Source organism: Corythoichthys intestinalis, chromosome 1, assembly GCF_030265065.1.
Source record: "Corythoichthys intestinalis isolate RoL2023-P3 chromosome 1, ASM3026506v1, whole genome shotgun sequence".
NCBI lineage: Eukaryota > Metazoa > Chordata > Actinopteri > Syngnathiformes > Syngnathidae > Corythoichthys > Corythoichthys intestinalis.
The window spans coordinates 23,034,020-23,054,221 of record NC_080395.1 but is presented as its reverse complement, the minus strand read 5'-3'; the positions used below and the strand labels follow the sequence as shown (position 1 = coordinate 23,054,221).

Genomic DNA, 20,202 nt, shown 5'->3' with positions numbered 1-20,202 from the left:
TGAAGTGATTTTTCTGTGTCCAAATGCAAATTTTTCAATCTCAAATATTTTTTCGCCTTCAAAAACGCTTTCTATAATTGAAAATTTTCTTTTTTTTTGATTGAAATTATTTTTCTTTTTGAATATATATATATTTTTGAAGCAACTTATTTTTTTTATGAATAATGAAGACAAAAACGTCCTAGCCAAAATGTGGCCCAAACACATATCAACATTACTTCAAAAAAGTTGCTTCAATCAAAAAAAACTTGGGTCCAAAAAAAAAAAACAATCAAGGAAAATTAGCTTTCACATGCATTTTTTTTAGTTTCAAATTTATTTTTGCAAACACCTAAAACACATAAAATTTGAATAATAAAGACACAGATCCACCTCCATATGGCTCCGCCCAGGGGATACAATTTTTGACTGGGGTAACTACATTTGCACGACACCGTCGGGCATACCATATTCAATGGATGACGATCTTGCGAAAAGTATTGCCTAAGCAGCCTGATTTAGAATTCCCCTCAAAAATGATGGGAAACAAAAAAACGCTCATTGTCAACTTTTATTAAAAATATTCTTGTAAGTTAATTTTATTGCTGACACTGCGTTTCGGGGTCATCAACATGTTGTGCCCCCCCTGACCCAAAAGTGAAACTCCGCCTATGATTATGGGTCATGTAGGCTACATTATTAAACTTGCAGGATATGTCTGTAATATTGAATGGAAGAGATGATTCAGTTTTAGGGTAGTGAGGTCAAAGGTCATAGAAGTCAGAAATTCTATGACCAGGAATTTCATGATAGCTTGATGACAGATTAGCCTGTTTCACTCTCATTTGAAGGGTAGGTGGCATGACGAGAAGACAAAGGGTCGAAGGTGAAAGGTCACATAGGTCATAAGTATGGCAACACTTTCAATTTAGTTCCTCAGGGTGAGGTCTTATCCTTTAGCGATGGTATTTTTAATTATTACTTGTTTTTATGAATAAATAAATTATAAATTTATACAATGTTGACAAAGCCAAATTAATAAAGTTGAAATCCATAAAAACAGAAATACACTAGTCACAGTCCACAATAATTTTATTTATTTATTTATTTATTTTTATTGATAGTATTTAATTTATTGGCTGTCATTGACAAAGATAGACGCAGGGGTGTCACTAGGTTTCAAGGGGGGGGGGGGGGGGGGCGGGGGCGGACTGGTAATCTGTAGCCTCTGGAGGATCACAGAACGGCCGGTGCTCTGGACGGCCGGCGGGCGCCATACATACTTCACTGTTTTTATCCCCCCTATCCTCAATGATTATCTACAATTCACATCCAATCCGACAGGTGGCAGCAATGCGCGTGGCTGTTAACCGCCAATCTGATAGGAGGAGAACGAAGAAGTGGGCCATTGCCGCAAGGTGCTGTAACTCTGAAAGACTTGTTGTGACCCACGAAGAGGCAGGATAGAGCGATAAGAGCTTTGGCGGACTTTCTAGTTTCCACCGGGCTGAGATGGAATGAAGAGGGTTACTTGCTAGGTATATTGCCAATTGTTATCCACCAGGTAGCTACAATTTAAATGAAATAAATGGCAATTAAAGGGCTAGTGCCAGCTATTCCATGTCCTCGTTTGCAATCGTGTCAAGTTACAGTATGCTAGTCCTACTATCCCTCTCCTAAAAAAAAACATTTTAGCCGTAAAAAAAAAAGTATGCACACGCAGCAGCAATATTAATTCAGAAGAAATATAATAAAATATTAATAAAATGAATGGTTTTACTTTAAAGTTTAGGTAGTTAAATTGATATGATATATATTTTTAATCATTTTTATATCATTTTTGTTTTCTGGTTAATACTTTCCAATGATGGTTATGTATACAGGATTTGTCTTGAAATGTTTATTGTATTTTCATTGAAATTTATTATTTGTGTGGCAAGATTAATTATGGCATAATGAAGTCATTTTATAGACACAGGGGATAGGTGTTATTATAATCAATTGGATACATAAAATTTGCTTTAAAAAATAAATTCGTTAATTTGTTTATTCAGGTTGATTATAGAGCTAGGGCAGAAGATGAATCCAACTCCAGTTCAGCCTTGTAGTACTTTGAGCGCCCCAAGTCAGACAGTCACAGTAGACACATTTTCTTCATTTTTTTCTCAAAGTGCACAAAAGTGATGCATTTTACAATAAAATGTAAATATATATATATATATATATATATCACGTGGGGGCATGCCCCCGGACCCCCCTAGAGGGTCTGTGTTTACCCTTCATACAGTGATTCTTGTGGGCTGGGCTGAGTCAAAGTCCAGGGCTGCTTTTTAGTCCCAGTCCGCCCCTGGGGGGAGGGCTTAGCCCCCAGAAGATGCACAGGATGTAATTGAACATAGTGTACAAGCACAAAACTTCATAAACAGCTAACAAACATCTATTAACATTTATTCATTATTATTATTGTTGTTGTTGTTGTTGTTTCAGTCTATTTTTTGATACAGTAGAACAACAGGATAAAATGGTTGCAATTGTTACTTGGTAAATGGAAGCATCAAAGAATGCCGTCTGTTTTTGAGGGTGGCAAAATGGTCCATCACTCAACTCTGACTCCTACAGGTCAATAAAGGTGGCGGAAAGATTATTAATTATTATATACCTCAACATTAATACATCTGATGAACAATGGAACAACATGCTTCATCTTGTTCATTCTTCATCAATTTGTTCCACACATCAGCTCTTACAGTGCAAAATTCTCCACAGGAGTCATTTTACAAATGCGAGGTTGGACAAAATTTTCCCTGGAAGATCTGATGCATGTAATAGATGTAAACTCTCACCAGCCAGTTATATACATATGTTTTGGTCATGCCCCAAACTAGTTGTCTTTTGGCAAACTATTTGACACTTTAGGAAAAGTGCATTGCGCTAAGCTGAATCCCGACCCCCTAAGGGCAATTTTTGGAACATCTCCCTCACCCGCTTTGTCCAGACTATCAAGAAAAGTGATTGCTTTCACAACACTACTTGCTAATTCTCCTTAAGTGGACTCACTCATCCCCACCTACACACAATAAATGGATCCAAGAAATCCTGCAAAACCTGAGACTTGAAAAAATATGATTTTCTCTAAAGGGTTCCCTGCAAACCTTTGACAGAATCTGGCAGCATTTTCTACTCTACATAGATTCCATACCTATTGAAGCTGAAAACCACTGAGCCACTAACACCCCCTCCCTTTCTTTGTTTTTATTGTTTATTATTTTTTTATTTTATTTTTTTATTTTTTTGTTATGTGTGTGTGTGGTGTGCAAATTGTGAATGAGAATGTCTGCTGTCTTGATTGGGCAGGGAAGATACCCTTATCTTGACCTTTTTTGAGAGAAGCTCACTTTGTGTTATCAAAACCTTATCAAGCATCAACTATCATTTACGTGTTTCTACCCTTTTTGTGTTTTGCCTGTACCGATCCCATTAATGTGTGAAAATTCAGTGAAAAAAGTTGGGGGAAAAAATAGTGTATTATTATTATGACTATCCACTGATGATAATCATACGTCAATGAGCTCAGCTCCTATACTCATTTACGTGTAAAGTGAGAAACACAGCTCCTATTCCAGCAGGAAATCACCCTAAAGATAGTGCCGGGTTTTTATTTGTCAAACACGGAGCAGTTGGTTTATTAATGACATGGGACTTTCTGCTAGTCGGGGGCTGGAGCTAACTGTTACTATCAGCAGTGATGAATAAACCCCACTAAAATATGCCAAACAACATCAGTGGATAGACGTCATCTTATTTTACATTGCTAGATGGCCAATCCGTTTTTATTCATTCATCTTCTGAACCGCTTATCTTCACGAGGATCGCGGGGGTGGTGCTGGAGCCTATCTGAGCTAAAAATAGGCCGGAGGCATCGCACACCCTGATCTGGTTGCCAGCCAGTCGCAGGGCACATAGAGACATGCACAACTCACACCTAGAGACAATTTAGACTAGTGTTTAATCCGCCTATCAAAGATGTTATTGGGATATGGGAGGAAACTGGAGTACCCAGAGAAAACCCACACAGGCACGGGGAGAACACTAATCTTCTACTGTGCTACCCCAATCTATTTTGACTTGTGAATAATCTCTGCCAACCCTCCCAGACAAAACGGGTTGGTCATCTATCGCCGTCAAATGTAACCCATGAGTTCCATGAATGCTCTAAAGGGTTAAGAAAAAAATCACATACATACACACTCACACAAAAGATTTAAAAACATCAACAACAAAAAACTTAACACTGCTGTATTGCATTTTATTGTCATTTTTGAAGGCTCAGCCTTACTTTACAGTTAAAGAAGAACATACTTTACATTTACATTCATTGGATGGACAATAAAGACAAACAAAGACAACATTTTTTCAGTAGTCAACCACTCCACTATTTTTAGTGTTCCCTCTCACCTGCCATGTTGATGCTTGTACGTACATGCAGCAGACAGTAGAGATCAGTGTGTTAGTCAGTGTGCATTTGCACCTGCAGGGAAACTGCAGTTCAACAGCAGCAAATGTATGATACAGTCATCACTGTTCATAGGGTTGTCAGTATTCCCGTCTTACATTTCTGAAACAAATCCAGAGTTTTTTGCAGTAGTACAAAGAAAAACATGTCAAAATATCATTCACTCAATGTAACATACACAAGCACTCACAAAGCACAGATTCAGTATGCTCACACAAACACTAAGTGCACTCAGATGCTGGTTGGCATTTCCTCCAGCTAATCATCAGTAGTGATCCATTGTAATCATCTTTTCCCGCTCTGTGGTCTTGTAGGTAACATTTTTAAAAGTAGATGTTGAGCTTTTGAACAGCGGGTTGGTCCCCTAAGAAAAACACAAAAATATTCCGAATGTGTTTAAACCAACAAGGCTCAAAAGTTGGGAATTTTCCATGGAAATACCAGGGAGTGACACAAGTGAAGGTTGGATCTTAATAAAAAACTTTGTGCTCAGGCTAACTGCCAACAGAGATTTATGCTAAAGCGAGTTGAGGAATTTTATTCAAACAAAAGTAGTTCTCTGGGATTTTTGGATGGTGGAAGTGTAATGTTTGAGTCAAAATTCATGTTTTATTTTAACCCTCATCGAAATAACTGATTTTTCATTAAAAGGATCCAAAATTTGATCATTACTTTCTGAATAAACTTGACTTGACTTTTGACAAAATTATTTTCATATGTAATCTTGAAGATTAAATCTCTCCAATTTATTCCCAGAGAAAGTTACTAATTTGGAATATTTCTTCAAACTTTCAAAAATTTACCAGTCAACCGACATTCATAATTGTTTGGACATTTTCCCCATCTTGTCTTCTAAATACTGTTATAGACCCTACTCACATGACGTCACAACCACGCCTCCGCGCCATATTGTCCGTCTACTCGTCGTGTTGACGCATTACCGCTACGTAAATTCCTCCTATTATGCCGTGTTTTTCTGCTCGTTAACATTAATAATCAAAATGGTGAAGGTGTGTGTGGCGGTTGGTTGCAATAACAGAGAAGACAGACGGAGAGACTTGAAGTTCTACCGTATTCCGAGAGACCCGGAGAGGAGAGCGAGATGGACTGCTGCAATTCGATGAGAAAACTGGGCTCCAAACGATTACCACGGATTATGTAGTAGTCATTTTATATCTGGTAAGATGCATTTAATATATATTTAGAGGGTTTTGGGCTGACAACCACAATTAAGATCATTGCGAGGCTAATCGCCGACAACATACAGTTTCAAATTCAAGATGCTTATTTCTTCCACCATCATTACATTTTGAATAATATTTAGCTGGTACCAAGTGAAAGAAGCTGGCCTCGTCTACGGATCATCAGTTAAACAGGTGTGTCCGAACCTTTTGCAAAGGGGGCCAGTTTTGGTGTGGTAAAAATACGGGGGCCTACCTTGGCTGATTTACATAGAACAATATATTTAAACAAATGTTAGCAAGCCCTTCTGTGTGTCACATTTGCTTTATTATTTTTTTTAATTCATAATTTCAACGGTCCCGTCTTTGTGGCGTTCTCTTTCGACACTCGGGCTCTTGTGAAATACTGCTGCTGTGAAATTAAACTAGCTTCAAGTTGCTATAATTTCTCGCTGCGTATCTTCCCTGTAATGTTGTCGTACATGTCAGCGTGTCTTGTTATGATCGCGTCACATCGAACTTTTTGAAAACAGCGACTGTCTCTTTGCAAATGAGGCAGACACAGTTGTTACGTGTTTTATTGAAGAAATAGTCCAATATCCACCTATCCTTGAAGCGTCGGCCATCGCAGTCAACTTTTTTTTTTTTTTTTTTGGATTGTCGCAATTTTAGAAATCACACAGGGTAATGTTGCTTAGAGTGCTGCTCTTAATGTTTTTCAAAGTTTCGTGAGAATAGGCCGAGTTTCTGTGGAAAAGATAGTTGTAGATATCAGGGTAGTAGATGTCAGGCAGAGAGGGTGAAGACAGCGGGTCGAAAAATATCAATTTAGGCATCAAATATGGATCTGGCGAATGGATAAACTGAAGCTTTTTCCACATAATGCCTTTTATGCAACGCATCCAATGAGTTTACAGCGTCTGAAAGCACCGGGGCTTCCATGAATTGCACTATAAATTGCACGACAAATTGAAACCATTGAGAATACGGATAAACAAAGACGGACAATATGGCGGCCGGATACAGCGACACGTCATTCTGTGACGTTGGTGAGTAGGGTCTATACTGTATTTACTCTCCACTCACCGGCCACTTTATTAGGTACACCATGCTAGTAACGGGTTGGACCCCCTTTTCCCTTCAGAACTGCCTCGATTCTTCGTTGCATAGATTCAACAAGGGCTGGAAGCATTCCTCAGAGAGTTTGGTCCATATTGACATGATGGCATCACACAGCTGGTGCAGATTTGTCGGCTGCACATCCATGATACGAATCTCCCGTTCCACCACATCCCAAAGATGCTCTATTGGATTGAGATCTGGTGACTGTGGAGGCCATATGAGTACAGTGAACTCATTGTCATTTTCAAAAAAACAGTCTGAGATGATTCCACCTTTATCACATGGCGCATTATCCTGCTGAAAGTAGCCATCAGAAGTTGGGTACATTGTGGTCATAAAGGGATGGACATGGTCAGCAACAATACTCAGGTAGGCTGTGGCGTTCCAACGATGCTCAATTGGTGCCAAGGGGCCCAAAGAGTGCCAAGAAAATATTCCCCACACTGTTACACCACCACCACCAACTTGAACCATTGATACAAGGCAGGATGGAGCCATGCTTTCATGTTGTTGACACCAAATTCTGACCCTACCATCCAAATGTCGCATCAGAAATCGAGAATCATCAGACCAGGCAACATTTTTCCAATTTTCTATTTTCCAATTTCGATGAGCTTGTGCAAATTGTAGCCTCAGTTTCCTGTTCTTAGCTAAAATGAGTGGCACCCGGCATGGTCTTCTGCTGCTGTAGCCCATCTGCCTCAAAGTTCGACGTACTGTGCGTTCAGAGATGCTCTTCTGCCTACCTTGGTTGTAACGGGTGGTTATTTGAGTCACTGTTGCCTTTCTATCAGCTCGAACCAGTCTGGCCATTCTCCTCTGACCTCTGGCATCAACAAGGCATTTCCGCCCACAGAACTGCCTCTCACTGGATATTCTTTCTTTTTCGGACCATTCTCTGTAAACCCTAGAGAGTGTTGTGCATGAAAATCCCAGTAGATCAGCAGTTTCTGAAATACTCAGACCAGCCCTTCTGGCACCAACAACCATGCCACGTTCAAAGTCACTCAAATCACCTTTCTTCCCCTCGGTTTGAACTGCAGGAGATTGTTTTAAACCATGGCCATGTCCACACGTAGCAGGGTTTTTTTTTTTTTAAATGAGGATTCTGCCCTAATACGTCGGGGGGAAAAATAATTGCATCCACACCTGCACGTTAGTGTAGAAAAAAAAACAAAAAACTTCCACAGCCAACCGCTTTCATTCATTTTTAAGTACATTCAAAACAATAAAATAATTGTCCAAAATACCCATTATTCAATAAGAAGCACAGTAAGAGTTTGAAAAAAAAAATGGAAGCAAAAAAGCTCCAAATGTAAAAATTGGTCTCATGTGTGACGTAAGGACAAAATTTGTCGCACCCAGTGACGTAAATCTTCGGTTATCAGTGTCCACATGATTCAATTCAACTTTATTTGTATAGCCCCAAATCACAACAAGGTTGTCTCAAAGGGCTTTGCAGAGGCAATATGATACAAAATTTAAAAACAGCAAATGAAGCAAACAAAGATGAATATGAACATGATGGAGCCACAAACGCAGAATTTGCAAATCTTCACCTTCCCCGTCATTTTTAAGAACCCAGGTTTAAATCTGCGTGCGCGTGTCGATGACAGGTCAAACCGTAGAAAAATATCTTCTTTTTGCCAAATACCCTGCTACGTGTGGTTATGGCCCATGGCTACATCCCTAAATGCACTGAGTTGCCGCCATGTGATTGGCTGATTAGAAATTCAGTTTTAACGAGCAGTTGGACAGGTGTACCTAATAAAGTGGCCGGTGAGTGTATATGTCCATTGTAAAAAGATACAACGCATCTGACTGTTCTTTTGTTTTCTTTAGATAGTGAAAAAAACTGAATAGCTTACTTTGAGGTAAAACGATATTGTAAAGGTTTTTAAGAACCTCACCGACTGCCACTTTGCCTTTGCCCTTTCGGCCTCAAACTTGGCCACTTCTTTCCGGTCATGAACCGACACCAGCACTTTCCAGACAGCCAGCAGGATCAGTCCAATGCACACAATGGATAGGGAGACCCCCAGGATGATCATAAGGATGTCGGGCGGCTCGGGACACCCTAAGTCAAGACACAAAAATGCACGATAAACTTGAATCATCTCTAATACTCCTCATCATTAAGTTATACTACTGCCCCTTCCTGCTGAAGTACTCACGCAGGAAGATAAAATTAATCATCTGCGAAGAACAACGTTTTTTGTTTTGCCAATTGTGCCTGTTTGCTGCTTGTCTTACCGTAAATGTGAGGATTGTAAACAGTCATCGCGTCCCCTCCGAGCACACTAAACGAGATCCAGCACTCATTTTCCGACATCAATGTGCATTGCATAGAGGCGCTCTTGTCTACTTCTGAAAAGAAATTGGAACATATATAATGAGCACACCAATCAATTGTATATCATCTTCCCTCTCAACACTGGGGTGAGAATGTAAAAGGATATCCTTGCCACTGTTGCGCTGTCATTGTGATTTCCATATCAAAGACGACAATCTGTGTGTGTATGTCAATGTGTAGTCCGCACAATAGTGTTCACATCTGAAGGCTGAAAAATCCTCATTGATGATCAGATATCGCTCTCAGGTTTGCACAACTATAGCGTGTTTAAAATAATCTCTTCTTTAAGGGAAGCCACGCTTCATCGGCTTTTCACATGCGCCACAATAGCCGGGCTTGTACAACAAGGTAAAGAATATGTTGGCCATTGTCCGATATCAGCTAAAAGGTAATGGATAGCGGAATAATTGAGATGGATGGGCCTGAGAGTACAACTGGTCAACACAGATATATTTTATTTGGAATATTTTGCCATAAATTATAAATGTCAGGGTTGTTGGTTGGTTATCAAGTGAATGTGCAAAATATTTCACCAGAATTCCACATCTGCATAGGACAAAGCCCTTCATACTGCTGAAACATGGGGTCGACTCAAAGACCTTAAGATCTTAGGTCTAACGTTTTCCCAACTAAGCAGAAGTAAATGCTAGTGCTATTGCCAGACTTTAGCATCCGGTAAAGAAGAATTATGTCCTGTGCACTGGATGAAACTGGAAACATTTAGGTTTTCAGTGTAATGCTTTCCCAATGGAGATATTTGGGTTCATAAGGAGGTGATATAATCATCATTGAGTAGAGAATACAGAAATTTGGTGTTCTGTAATTTAAAGTCCTTCAACCTGCCGAAACCCGGGATTGACCTTTAGATCTTCAGTCGAACGCTCTCCCAACTGAGCTATTGCGGCTGATTTCCACAATGGGCAAAATCACCAACTCAGGAAATAGGTAGTATGCAGCAGTATGATTTTCAATCATTTATTTGTAATTTAGTGGGGTTCATAAGTATTTGAGAAAATCAGTGCTAATATTTAGTGCAGAAGCCTTTCTTTGCAGTTACAGAGGTCAGACGCTTTCTGTAGTTCTTCACCAGGTTTTCACATATGGAAACAGGGATCTTAGCTCATTCCTCCACACAAATCTTCTCTAGATCTGTCAAGTTTTGTGGCTGTCGTGGAGAAACACGAAGTTTCAGCTCCATCCAAAGATTTTCTACTGGATTGAGGTCTGGAGACTGCTAGGCCACTCCAGAACCTTGAAATGCACTGGCTGTGTGCTTCGGATCATTGTCATGTTGGAAGATCCAGCCACGACTCATCTTCAAGTCTCTGACTGAGGGAAGGAGGTTGTGGCTCGAAATCTGATGATACATTTCACCGTTCATCCTCTGCTTTATACAGTACAGTCGTCCTGTTTCCTTTGCCGAAAAGGAGCCCCGAAGCATGAGGTTTTCACTCCCATACTGCACAGTGGGGATGGTGTTCTTGGGATTGTTCTCATCCTTCTTTTTCCTCCGCCCACGATGAGTAAAGTTTGCGCCAAAAAGATCTACTTTGGTCTCATCTGACCACGTGACTTTCTCTCATGACCCTTCTGCATCATTCAGATGGTCCCTGGCAAACGTCAGACTGGCCTTCGCATGTACTGGCTTCAACTGAGCAATGCATGATTTCAAACCAATGCACCGTAGTGTTTTACTGACGGTAGCCTTTGAAACTGTGCATCCAGCTCTCTTCAGGTCATTGACCTGCCATGTAGTTCTAGGCTGAGTCCTCACTTTTCTCATCATGAGTGATGCCCCAAGAGGAGAGATGTTACATGAAGCCACAGTCTGAGATAGATTATCAGTCATCTTTAGCCTTTTCCATTTTTTTTAGCAATTGCTGCAACTGTCGATTTATTCTCACCAAGCTGCTTTCCAATTATCCCATAGGCTTTTCCAGCTTTGTGGAGCTGAACAATTTTTTATCTGGTGGCTTTCGAAAGCTCTCTTTTCTTGCATATGGTAACAGTTGGATTATGACTGACTGTGGGGTGCACAGGTGACAATAAAGAGCTTCAACGGGTGGTGGATGTGTGGTTACTCATGGGGTAAAGGTGGCCCTTTATTAAGGTAGACTGAAAACTCATTGAGTGTAATAATTATTGCTGATTCTCAGGGGTACAAATACCTAATAACCCCAATAAATTTCAAATAAATTATTGAAAAATCATTCAATGTGAGTGCCGGATTTTTTTGTTTAGATTATGTCTCTGTAAGAGGAAATGCATTTTTGACATTTCAGACCTCTACCTATTTTCTAAATGGGTGAACTTGCAAAATCACAAGGGGTGCAAATACTTCTGCTCCTTACTTTATGTACATACAGTATAAAGGTGGTGGCGAAGTCCTTATGAGAGTTCACAATTTCTTCATTTTTTCTAAGATTCCTGATATTTTTAGCCAGCCCGGAAGGAGGTCTCAAGGCAAGGCAAGGCAAGGCAAATTTATTTGTATAGCACAATTCAACACAAGGCAATTCAAAGTGCTTTACATCACATGAAGATCATAAAAATCACATTTAAGACAATCAAAATCGGAAATAAAATTATACATAAAAATTGCATTTAATAACAAACAGAATAAAAACTACTACTAATAATAATAATAATTGAAATCAGCAATGGAAGTTCTCACCTTCCTTATTCTTCTTCTTGGAGAGGACGCCAACTAAAATTGCTATTCGTCCATTATTCATCAGAATGACATTTGGTTGGTATTGTGTAGCTGGTTTCTTTTGTCTCAGAACTGATTAATTAGATTGATTTTAATGACTTTTGATGTTTGCCTTACAATGAATAGGAACCAAAAAAAAAAAACGCTCAACAATGCCGTAACCCAGGATTGAACCAGGGACCTTTCGATCTTCAGTCTAATGCTCTCCAAACTGAGGTAATTTGGCTGATTTTGTATAAATGATGGCGATGGCGAAGCCTGATGCAGGTTAATCACACAATTTCTTCTTTTCCTAAAATTCCTGACATTTATAGACCGACTGAAGGGAGGTCTCAAGTTTTCACCTACTTTGTTCTTCTTCCTTTTGGGGAGGACGCTAACTAAAATTGCTATTCGTCCGTTATTCATCAGAATGAAATTTGGGTGGTATAATGTAGCCGGATTATTGATTTTTTTTGTCTCAGAACTGATCAATTACATTCAACAATCAACAAGACCCTACAATGAGCTTTAGATTTAGTTCGAGCCTGTGGCGCCATCGGCACAAAATCCTGTTTGTTGTGCACTGATAGCTACTGCTTCCTTGTTGTTTTGTTTTGTTTTCTTTTTTCAAAAGATGTCATCCCGATCAATCGGGTCCGATCACGTCATTTTCAAAGTATCGGAATCGGCAAAAAAAATATCGGACATGTCTTTTTTTAATATATATATATATATATATATATATATATATATATTTTAATTAAATCGTTTTCTAATTGTATTTAACGTTACAGACATAATGTCTTACACTCATCCAGAGTCTTTAGTTTTGGCTTAAAGTAGAGCTATCAAATTTATCGCGTTAACGGCGGAAATTAATTTTTGAAAAATTAATCACGTTAAAATATTTAACGCAATTAACGCATGCGCTGCACGACCCACTCACACATTGTCGCGTTCAATCTATAATGGCGCCGTTTTACCTATATGTAGAGCTACAAGGCAGCATAAACAGAGTAGAAAGACTTTTGGCAGCCTTAAGAGCCTTTTTGTAATTGGCTAAAGCCTTACAATCCTTCCCTCAACAATTAGAGATATAGTGGGAAGCAATGTGGGGAAGAAAGGTAGTAGCTGATCTTCTTCTTAACATCCTATATTATTACCCAACGCAGAGAAGATATATCAATTGGTGCCACTACGCACAGTCATGGTTGCACTTCCCATCATGCATTTGGGCAGAACAGTTAAATGGCTACAGTATCATTTACTGAAAGCTCAACAAATACACTAGATGGCAATATTTAGTCACAATATACAAAGTCACATTTATCCTTTAAGAATTACAAGTCTTTCTACCCGTGGATCCCTCTCACAGAAAGAATGTTAATAATGTAAATGCCATCTTGAGGATTTATTGTCATAATAAACAAATACAGTACTTATGTACTGTATGTTGAATGTATATATTTGTCCGAGTTTTATTCATTTTTTTCTTAATGCATTGCCAAAATGTATATGATCGGGAAAAATTATCGGCAATGATTGGAATTGAATCGGGAGCAAAAAAAAAAAAAAAAAAAAAGCAATCGGATCGAGAAATATCGGGATCGGCAGATACTCAAACTAAAACGATCGGGATCGGATCGGGAGCAAAAAAACATGATTGGAACAACCCTACTTATTTCCTTTCGAGTCACTTTATTACTATGTCTCCGTATGTTCGGTATTCTTTTCTTCTTTGTTGGTGTGTGTGTATCTATGAACCCACTGTGAGATTCCGGAATAAAGATCATATATATTAATTTGAATGACTTTTGATGTTTGCCTTACAATGAGTAGGAACCAAAGATGGATATGAAATTAATGTTTAAAATTGTTTCACCAGAATTTAAGTTGGACATATCCTTTAATGAAGAAACGCCTTCATACTGCTAAAACCCGGGATTGAACCAGTGACCTTTAGATCAGGGGTGCCCAACTCCGATCCTCGAGAGCCCCTATCCAGCTTGTTTTCCATGTCTCCCTCCTTCAACACACCTGAATCAAATGATCAGCAAGATCTGCAGGAGCCTAATAACGAACCTGATTATTTGATTCAAGTGTTTTGGAGGAGGGTGACATGGACAAAAAGCTGGATAGGTACCCCTTCATTCTCACACTCTCACAACTGGGCTATTTCGACTAATATGTCAACGGAACTTCAGCATCGATGCATGAAATATAAGGGTAACTATGATGCTTAGCAATTCACACAAGAGTTTGCCTTCAAAATCTTAAACATTCAACATTCTTCTGAGTGCTTCAAGTCAGAAGGTATATTTTTTATTACTAGTAAGTAAATGGACCTAAAACTAGAGTAAGCCTTTAATACAGAAACTCCTTCACACTGCCAAAATCTAGGACTGATACAGGGACCTTCTGATTTTTAGTCTAAGGCTCCACAATTGAGCTATTTCAGCAGAGAGAAACAGTACTTCTCTATCAATTCAGTACAGAGAAGGGTGGCAGCAACATGACTAAACACATGCGGTACCGCAAGAAGGATATTTGTAAAGTAGCTGAGTAGAGAAAAGGGTGATGGTTACTTCTGTGTAATTTACCTGCTGTTGTGTTGATATAAATCTTGGGGAGACTGCAGTTTTGCTCACATAGCTCCGCATCCTCTTTCGCATGGAGATGGCACTCGACACATGTCCTGTTGCGAAATACACAAACAACGACACCAATTGTAATTGTCTGAAAAAGCTTTTTTCAACACTAATCACCTTTCCCAAGGCCACCCTCTCCGCTTTAACCAAGCTATCAAATGGCACGAGGGCCGACAGCTGCTTTAGAATTGCGAAAGGAAATCCTTTCAGGCGGTGTTGAAGACATTAGTTGTCTTTTGATGTCACCTGCAGGGAGTAGACACATGTATACAAGGGAACTACAACCTGATATACTACTTTGTAGAGAAGACAGATCAGACAGATTGGGTGGTGTTAGGATACAAAGTCTTACACATTTAACCCTTACTGTCCATGCTGCATACTGTATATACAGTAAGGCAAGTCGGGTGGAGATGCATGATAGTATTACATAAAAATTCTAATGTAAGGACTAGAGATGTCCCGATCGATCGGGTCCGATCACGTCATTTTCAAAGAATCGGAATCGGCAAAACAATATTGGCCATGCCTTTTTTTAATATATATACGAATATTTTTTAATTAAATCTTTTTCTAATTGTATGTAACGTTACAAACATAATATGTTACACTCATCCAGAGTCTTTAGTTTAGGCGTAAGGTAGGGTTATCAAATTTATCCCGATAACAGCGGTAATTATTTTTAAAAAAATGTATCACGTTAAAATATTTAACGCGATTAATGCATGCGCTGCACGACTCACTCACGCATTGTCGCGCTCAATCTGTAATGGCGCCGTTTTACCTATGTAGAGAGATAAAAGGCAGCATATAATGAGTAGAGTGAATTTTGGCAGCCTTTGGAGCCTTTTTTTAATTGGCTAAAGCCTTACAACCCCTCTCCCTACAATTAGAAATATGGGAAGCAATGTGGGGAAGCAAGGTAGCAATTGGTCTTTTTCTTAACACCTTAAGTTATTTCCCAACGCAGAGAAGCTATATCAGTTGGTAGCACTACGCACAGTCATGGTTCCACTTCCCATCATGCATTTGGCCATGGCTACAGTATCATTTATTGAAAGCTCAACAAATACACTAGATGGCAATATTTAGTCACAATATACAAAGTCACAAGTCTTTCTATCCGTGGATCCCTTTCACAGAAAGAATGTTAATAATGTAAATGCCATCTTGAGGATTTATTGTCATAATAAACAAATACAGTACTTATGTACTGTATGTTGAATGTATATATTCGTCCGAGTTTTATTCATTTCTTTCTTAATGCATTGCCAAAATGTATATGGTCGGGAAAAATTATTGGGAATGATTGCAATTGAATCGGGAGCAAAAAAAAGCAATCGGATCGGGAAATATCGGGATCGGCAGATACTCAAACTAAAACAATCGGGATCGGATCGGGAGCAAAAAAACATGATCGGAACAACCCTAGTAAGGACCTACTAATTGACCTGCAGGGTCAGTGTTCCTACCTTGCTGTAGAGCAGGCATCTCCACATGTGGGGCATTTCTCACACAAGTCCCCTGATGCTCCCGCTACCAAGCAGACACACTGGCCGCACTCGCACTTTCCCCGACCGCTACACAGGACTCCATCTTCAGAAAGGCACGCCTCAGTGCTGCTGCTGCAGTTACAGTATTCGCCTGTCCAGCCACTTTGGCAGCGGCACTCTCCGCAGTCACACTCTCCGTGGCCTAGAACACAAAGACTGTAAAGTGAAAAGGCTGGTCCCAGAAACGCATGAATAAAGCATGAGATGATTTGACAGAAACGTACAGTAATTACTCACCTCCGCACAGCTCCCCGCGGAAGCGAACACATGAGTAGTTGTCACACTCGCAATAAGGTCCGTAGATGCGACCAAAGCTGGATGCGTCACACGTGCATTTCCCGCAGTAGCACTGCCCTTGACCGCTGCATATGTCAGTCTCATTGTTTGCGAAGCAGTCGCTCAACAATGCGCTTTCCTCATTGCATTCACATTCTGCTCCCGAGAAGCCGGCGTGACACGCGCAAACGCCGCATTGGAAAGTCCCCTGACCCTCTGTGCACCGGCTGCCATTGTTGGCTTCGGGAGGCCGAGGGCACTCGCAGGAGCACAAAGACTCCAATTGGATGTCCAAAGTGTCCTGGAGACCCACAGGCTTTAAGGAGAAGTGCCGACTTCCAGAAAGGCATCCAGGAAGCTCAACAGACACATTAAACACCACCTACAGACAGATTTATATGTTTTAACAGTAACACACATTTTACTATATCTGAGCTACAGTGGTATGAAAAAGTATCTGAATCTTTTGGAAATTCTCACATTTAGCATAAAATCCCCATCAAATGTGATCTGATCTTTGTCAAAATCACACAGATGTAAAAACAGTGCCTGCTTTAACTAAAACCACCCAAACATTTATAGGTTTTCAATATTTTAATGAGGATAGCTTGCCCACTAGAAAACACACTCGTGGTAAGAATTGTCTTGATGAGAAGCTTTGTCTGATGTGCATCATGGCTTGGTCAAAAGAGCTGTCTGAAGACCTGCGATTAAGGATTGCTGATTTGTATAAAGCTGTAAAAAGATACAAAACCATCTCTAAAAGTCTGGATGTTCATCAATCAACAGAGAAGTTTTCTACAAATGGAGAAAGATTGGCACTATTGCTTCTCTCCCAAGGAGCGGCCGTCCACCAAAGATGACACCAAGAGTTTAGCACAGAATACTCAGAGAGGTAAAAAAAAAAAAAAAAAAAAAAAAAGAACCCTAGAGTGTATATTAAAGACTTACAGAAATCACTGGCGCAGTCCAATATCTCTGTGCACATATCAACTATATGTGAAACTATGGCCAAGAATGGTGTTCATGGGAGGACTCCACAGAGGAAGCCACTGCTGTCTAAAAAAACATTGTGGCTCGTTTAATGTTCGCAAAAAGGCACTCGGACACTCCACACAAGTTGTGGCAAAATATTTTGTGCACTGATGAAACCAAAGTTGAATTGTTTGGGAGTAACACACAATGTCATGTGTGGAGAAAAAATGGAACAGCTCACAAATAAGAACACCTCATGCCCACCGTGAAGCATGGGGGAGGGAGCATCATTATTTGGGGCTGTTTTGCTGCCTTAGGAGCTGGACAAGTTGCAATCATTAGTGGAAGAATGAACTCAAACGTTTATCAGGATGTTTTGCAGGAAAACCTGAGGCTGTGTGTCAGACAGTTGAAGCTATAAAGAGGATGCATGCTGCAAAAAGAATGTTCCAAAACACAGAAGTAAATCAACTTCAGAATTCTTGTTTCAGAAGAACAAAATACACATTCTGGAGTTGTCAAGTCAAAGTCCAGACTTGAACCCCTTTGAGATGCTGTGGCATGACCTAAAGACAGCAATTCATGTCAGACATCCCAGGGATTTGACTGAACTACAGCAGTTTTGTAAAGAATAATGGACCACGAATAGTCCTGATTGATGTGCAAGACTGATCTGCAGCTACATGAACCGTCTGGTTGAAGTTATTGTTGCTAAAAGGGGGTCATTGTTTGCATACGATCCTCATTAAAATATTAAAACCTATAAATGTTTGGGTGGTTTTAGTTAAAGCGGACACTGTTTTTTCATCTGTGTGATTTTGACAAAGATCAGATAACATTTGATGGTGATTTTATGCAGCAATGTGAGAAATTCATAAAGGTTCAGATACTTTTTCATACCACTGTAACTTTTAGACACACTTCAAATCATTAATACAACTGACCGTCTGTCCAGGTTTGACATTAGAACACCGTTTGAGATCCGAGAGGACCGTACCATTTGGACAAATGGCAGCGTAGGACATCCGCAGCTCTTCTGTGTCTCCAATGACCTCCAATTCAATCTCTGATCGTAATTCCTGCAAAAACCAACAAGAGCAGAATGTCTTTCTCCAAGAATGAAATCATCACACTCAACTCAGTCATCATTAAGCGGACTTTCCAGGTTTTTTTCAAGTCGATTTCACTTTGCAGTGACCTGTAACGTGCGAAGCCTTCTGTCTTTATCTACCTTAATGGATGAGTCATCATCCCAGGTGTACTGGGCTGTAAAAAATAACCTGAGGAAAGACTGATGGCTCACCTCAGCATGAAGGAAAGACGCAGTTTGACAAATGAACTGTCTGGGTGCTTAGAAGCTCTCTAGGGCAAGTGACTATTAATGGTAATTAAAAAAAAAAAAAACTTAACCTCATAAAGACCTGGCGTTCCATACTTGGATATCACGTTTTAAGTTATGTACAGTGTTATGATATATGAATGTGGTGATTCGATATGCTTTCACCAGGTATCAATACATCTCTTTGTGTCACTGCTTAAAAAAAACAATAGGTTGTCACCAAAATGTTCCACTATAAAAGTGTCTATGTTAAGAAAGACACTAATTTGTTTACAACAATGTTGCAGTAACATATTGTTGCTGTATTCATTTACAGAAATGTGTCATTGAAATATTCTCATAGTCTGTGAGGGAGACTATAGGTAATTGTTTTTCTCTTTAATAATTGTGCAATATTGAATACAGTGATTTCTTGACTCATTAAGTAATAATTGTTGTATCACTATATTGTTAGATAATCATTATCGTGACCTTTCTATTGATAGTCGTGCGGTATAGTATCGCGAAGTACAGAGGTTCCAACCCTAATAATCTAGGCCACAACATTAGCAACTGGTGTACAGAAACTGCCTACATCACTTAAAATGTGATTACGAGTGCTTATGTGATTATGAGCCACAATAAAACTATAAGGAGTATTTATTCATTTATTTAATTTCATAGTACAGTGGTACCTCTACTTACGAAATTAATTGGTACTGGAAGTAGTTTAACTTGAAAATTCTGTAAGTAGACACGTGCTTTCCATGTAAATGCCCTAATTCTTTCCAAGCCCCCACCCCCAAATTCAGACATAAATCTTTCATAATGTATAAAAATGCATTCAAACATGTAAAGAATGCATGTTACAATTAGATTATTGCACAATACAGTGGTATGAAAGGTATCTGAACCTTTTGGAGTTTCTCACATTTCTGCATAAAATCCCCCTCAAATGTGATCTGATCTTTGTCAAAATCACACAGATGAAAATACAGAGTCCTCTTTAACAAAATCCATCCAAACATTTAGAGGTTTTCATATTTTAAAGAGGATAGCATGCAAGCAATGACAGACGGGGGAAACTAAGTAAGTGAACCTTCTGCCAAAGGAGAATTAAATAGCAATTCAAACCATTTTTTACCAAACAATTTAAGTCAGGTGTGTGCCCAATCACTGATGAGTCGTTTAAACGTGCCCTTCCCACTATAAAACACACCTGGTAAGAAACGACTTGATGAGAAGCATTGTCTGATGTGCATCATGGCTCGGTCAAAAGAGCTGTCTGAAGACCTGCCATCAAGGATTGTTGATTTGTATAGAGCTGGGAAAGGATACCAAACCATCTCTAAAATTCTGGATGTTCATCAATCGACAGTCAGAGAGGTTATCTACAAATGGAGAGAGTTTGGCACGTTGCTTCTCTCCCAAGGAGTGGCCGTCCATCAAAGATGACGCCAAGAGTTCAGTACCGAAAGAACCCTAGAGTGTCTGCTAAAGACTTACAGGAATCACTGGCACAGTACAATATCTCTGTGCACACATCAACTATGGCCAAGAATGGTGTTCATGGGAGGACTCCATGGAGG

At 39.6% G+C, this 20,202-nt stretch overlaps 1 protein-coding gene and 1 long non-coding RNA gene across 3 annotated transcripts in view; one reads left to right on the top strand and one right to left on the bottom strand.

Moving 5' to 3' along the window:
* Positions 1-4,276: 4,276 nt before the first annotated feature.
* itgb6 (integrin, beta 6) overlaps positions 4,277-20,202 on the bottom strand; it is a 47,266-nt gene continuing 31,340 nt past the window's right edge. For both annotated transcript variants that reach the window (XM_057851565.1, XM_057851574.1), the window contains 7 exons: positions 18,240-18,374; positions 16,282-16,702; positions 15,964-16,186; positions 14,444-14,538; positions 9,049-9,162; positions 8,706-8,872; positions 4,277-4,856 (listed from right to left, as the gene is read on the bottom strand). In XM_057851565.1, coding sequence (XP_057707548.1) covers positions 4,758-4,856; positions 8,706-8,872; positions 9,049-9,162; positions 14,444-14,538; positions 15,964-16,186; positions 16,282-16,702; positions 18,240-18,374 — 1,254 coding nt within the window. In that variant the 3' untranslated portion in view covers positions 4,277-4,757. The remainder of the gene's footprint in view (positions 4,857-8,705; positions 8,873-9,048; positions 9,163-14,443; positions 14,539-15,963; positions 16,187-16,281; positions 16,703-18,239; positions 18,375-20,202) is intronic.
* On the top strand, positions 13,989-19,276 carry LOC130926593 (uncharacterized). Its single transcript, XR_009066255.1, has 2 exons — positions 13,989-14,069; positions 18,251-19,276. It is a non-coding gene; the product is annotated as an uncharacterized LOC130926593 (long non-coding RNA).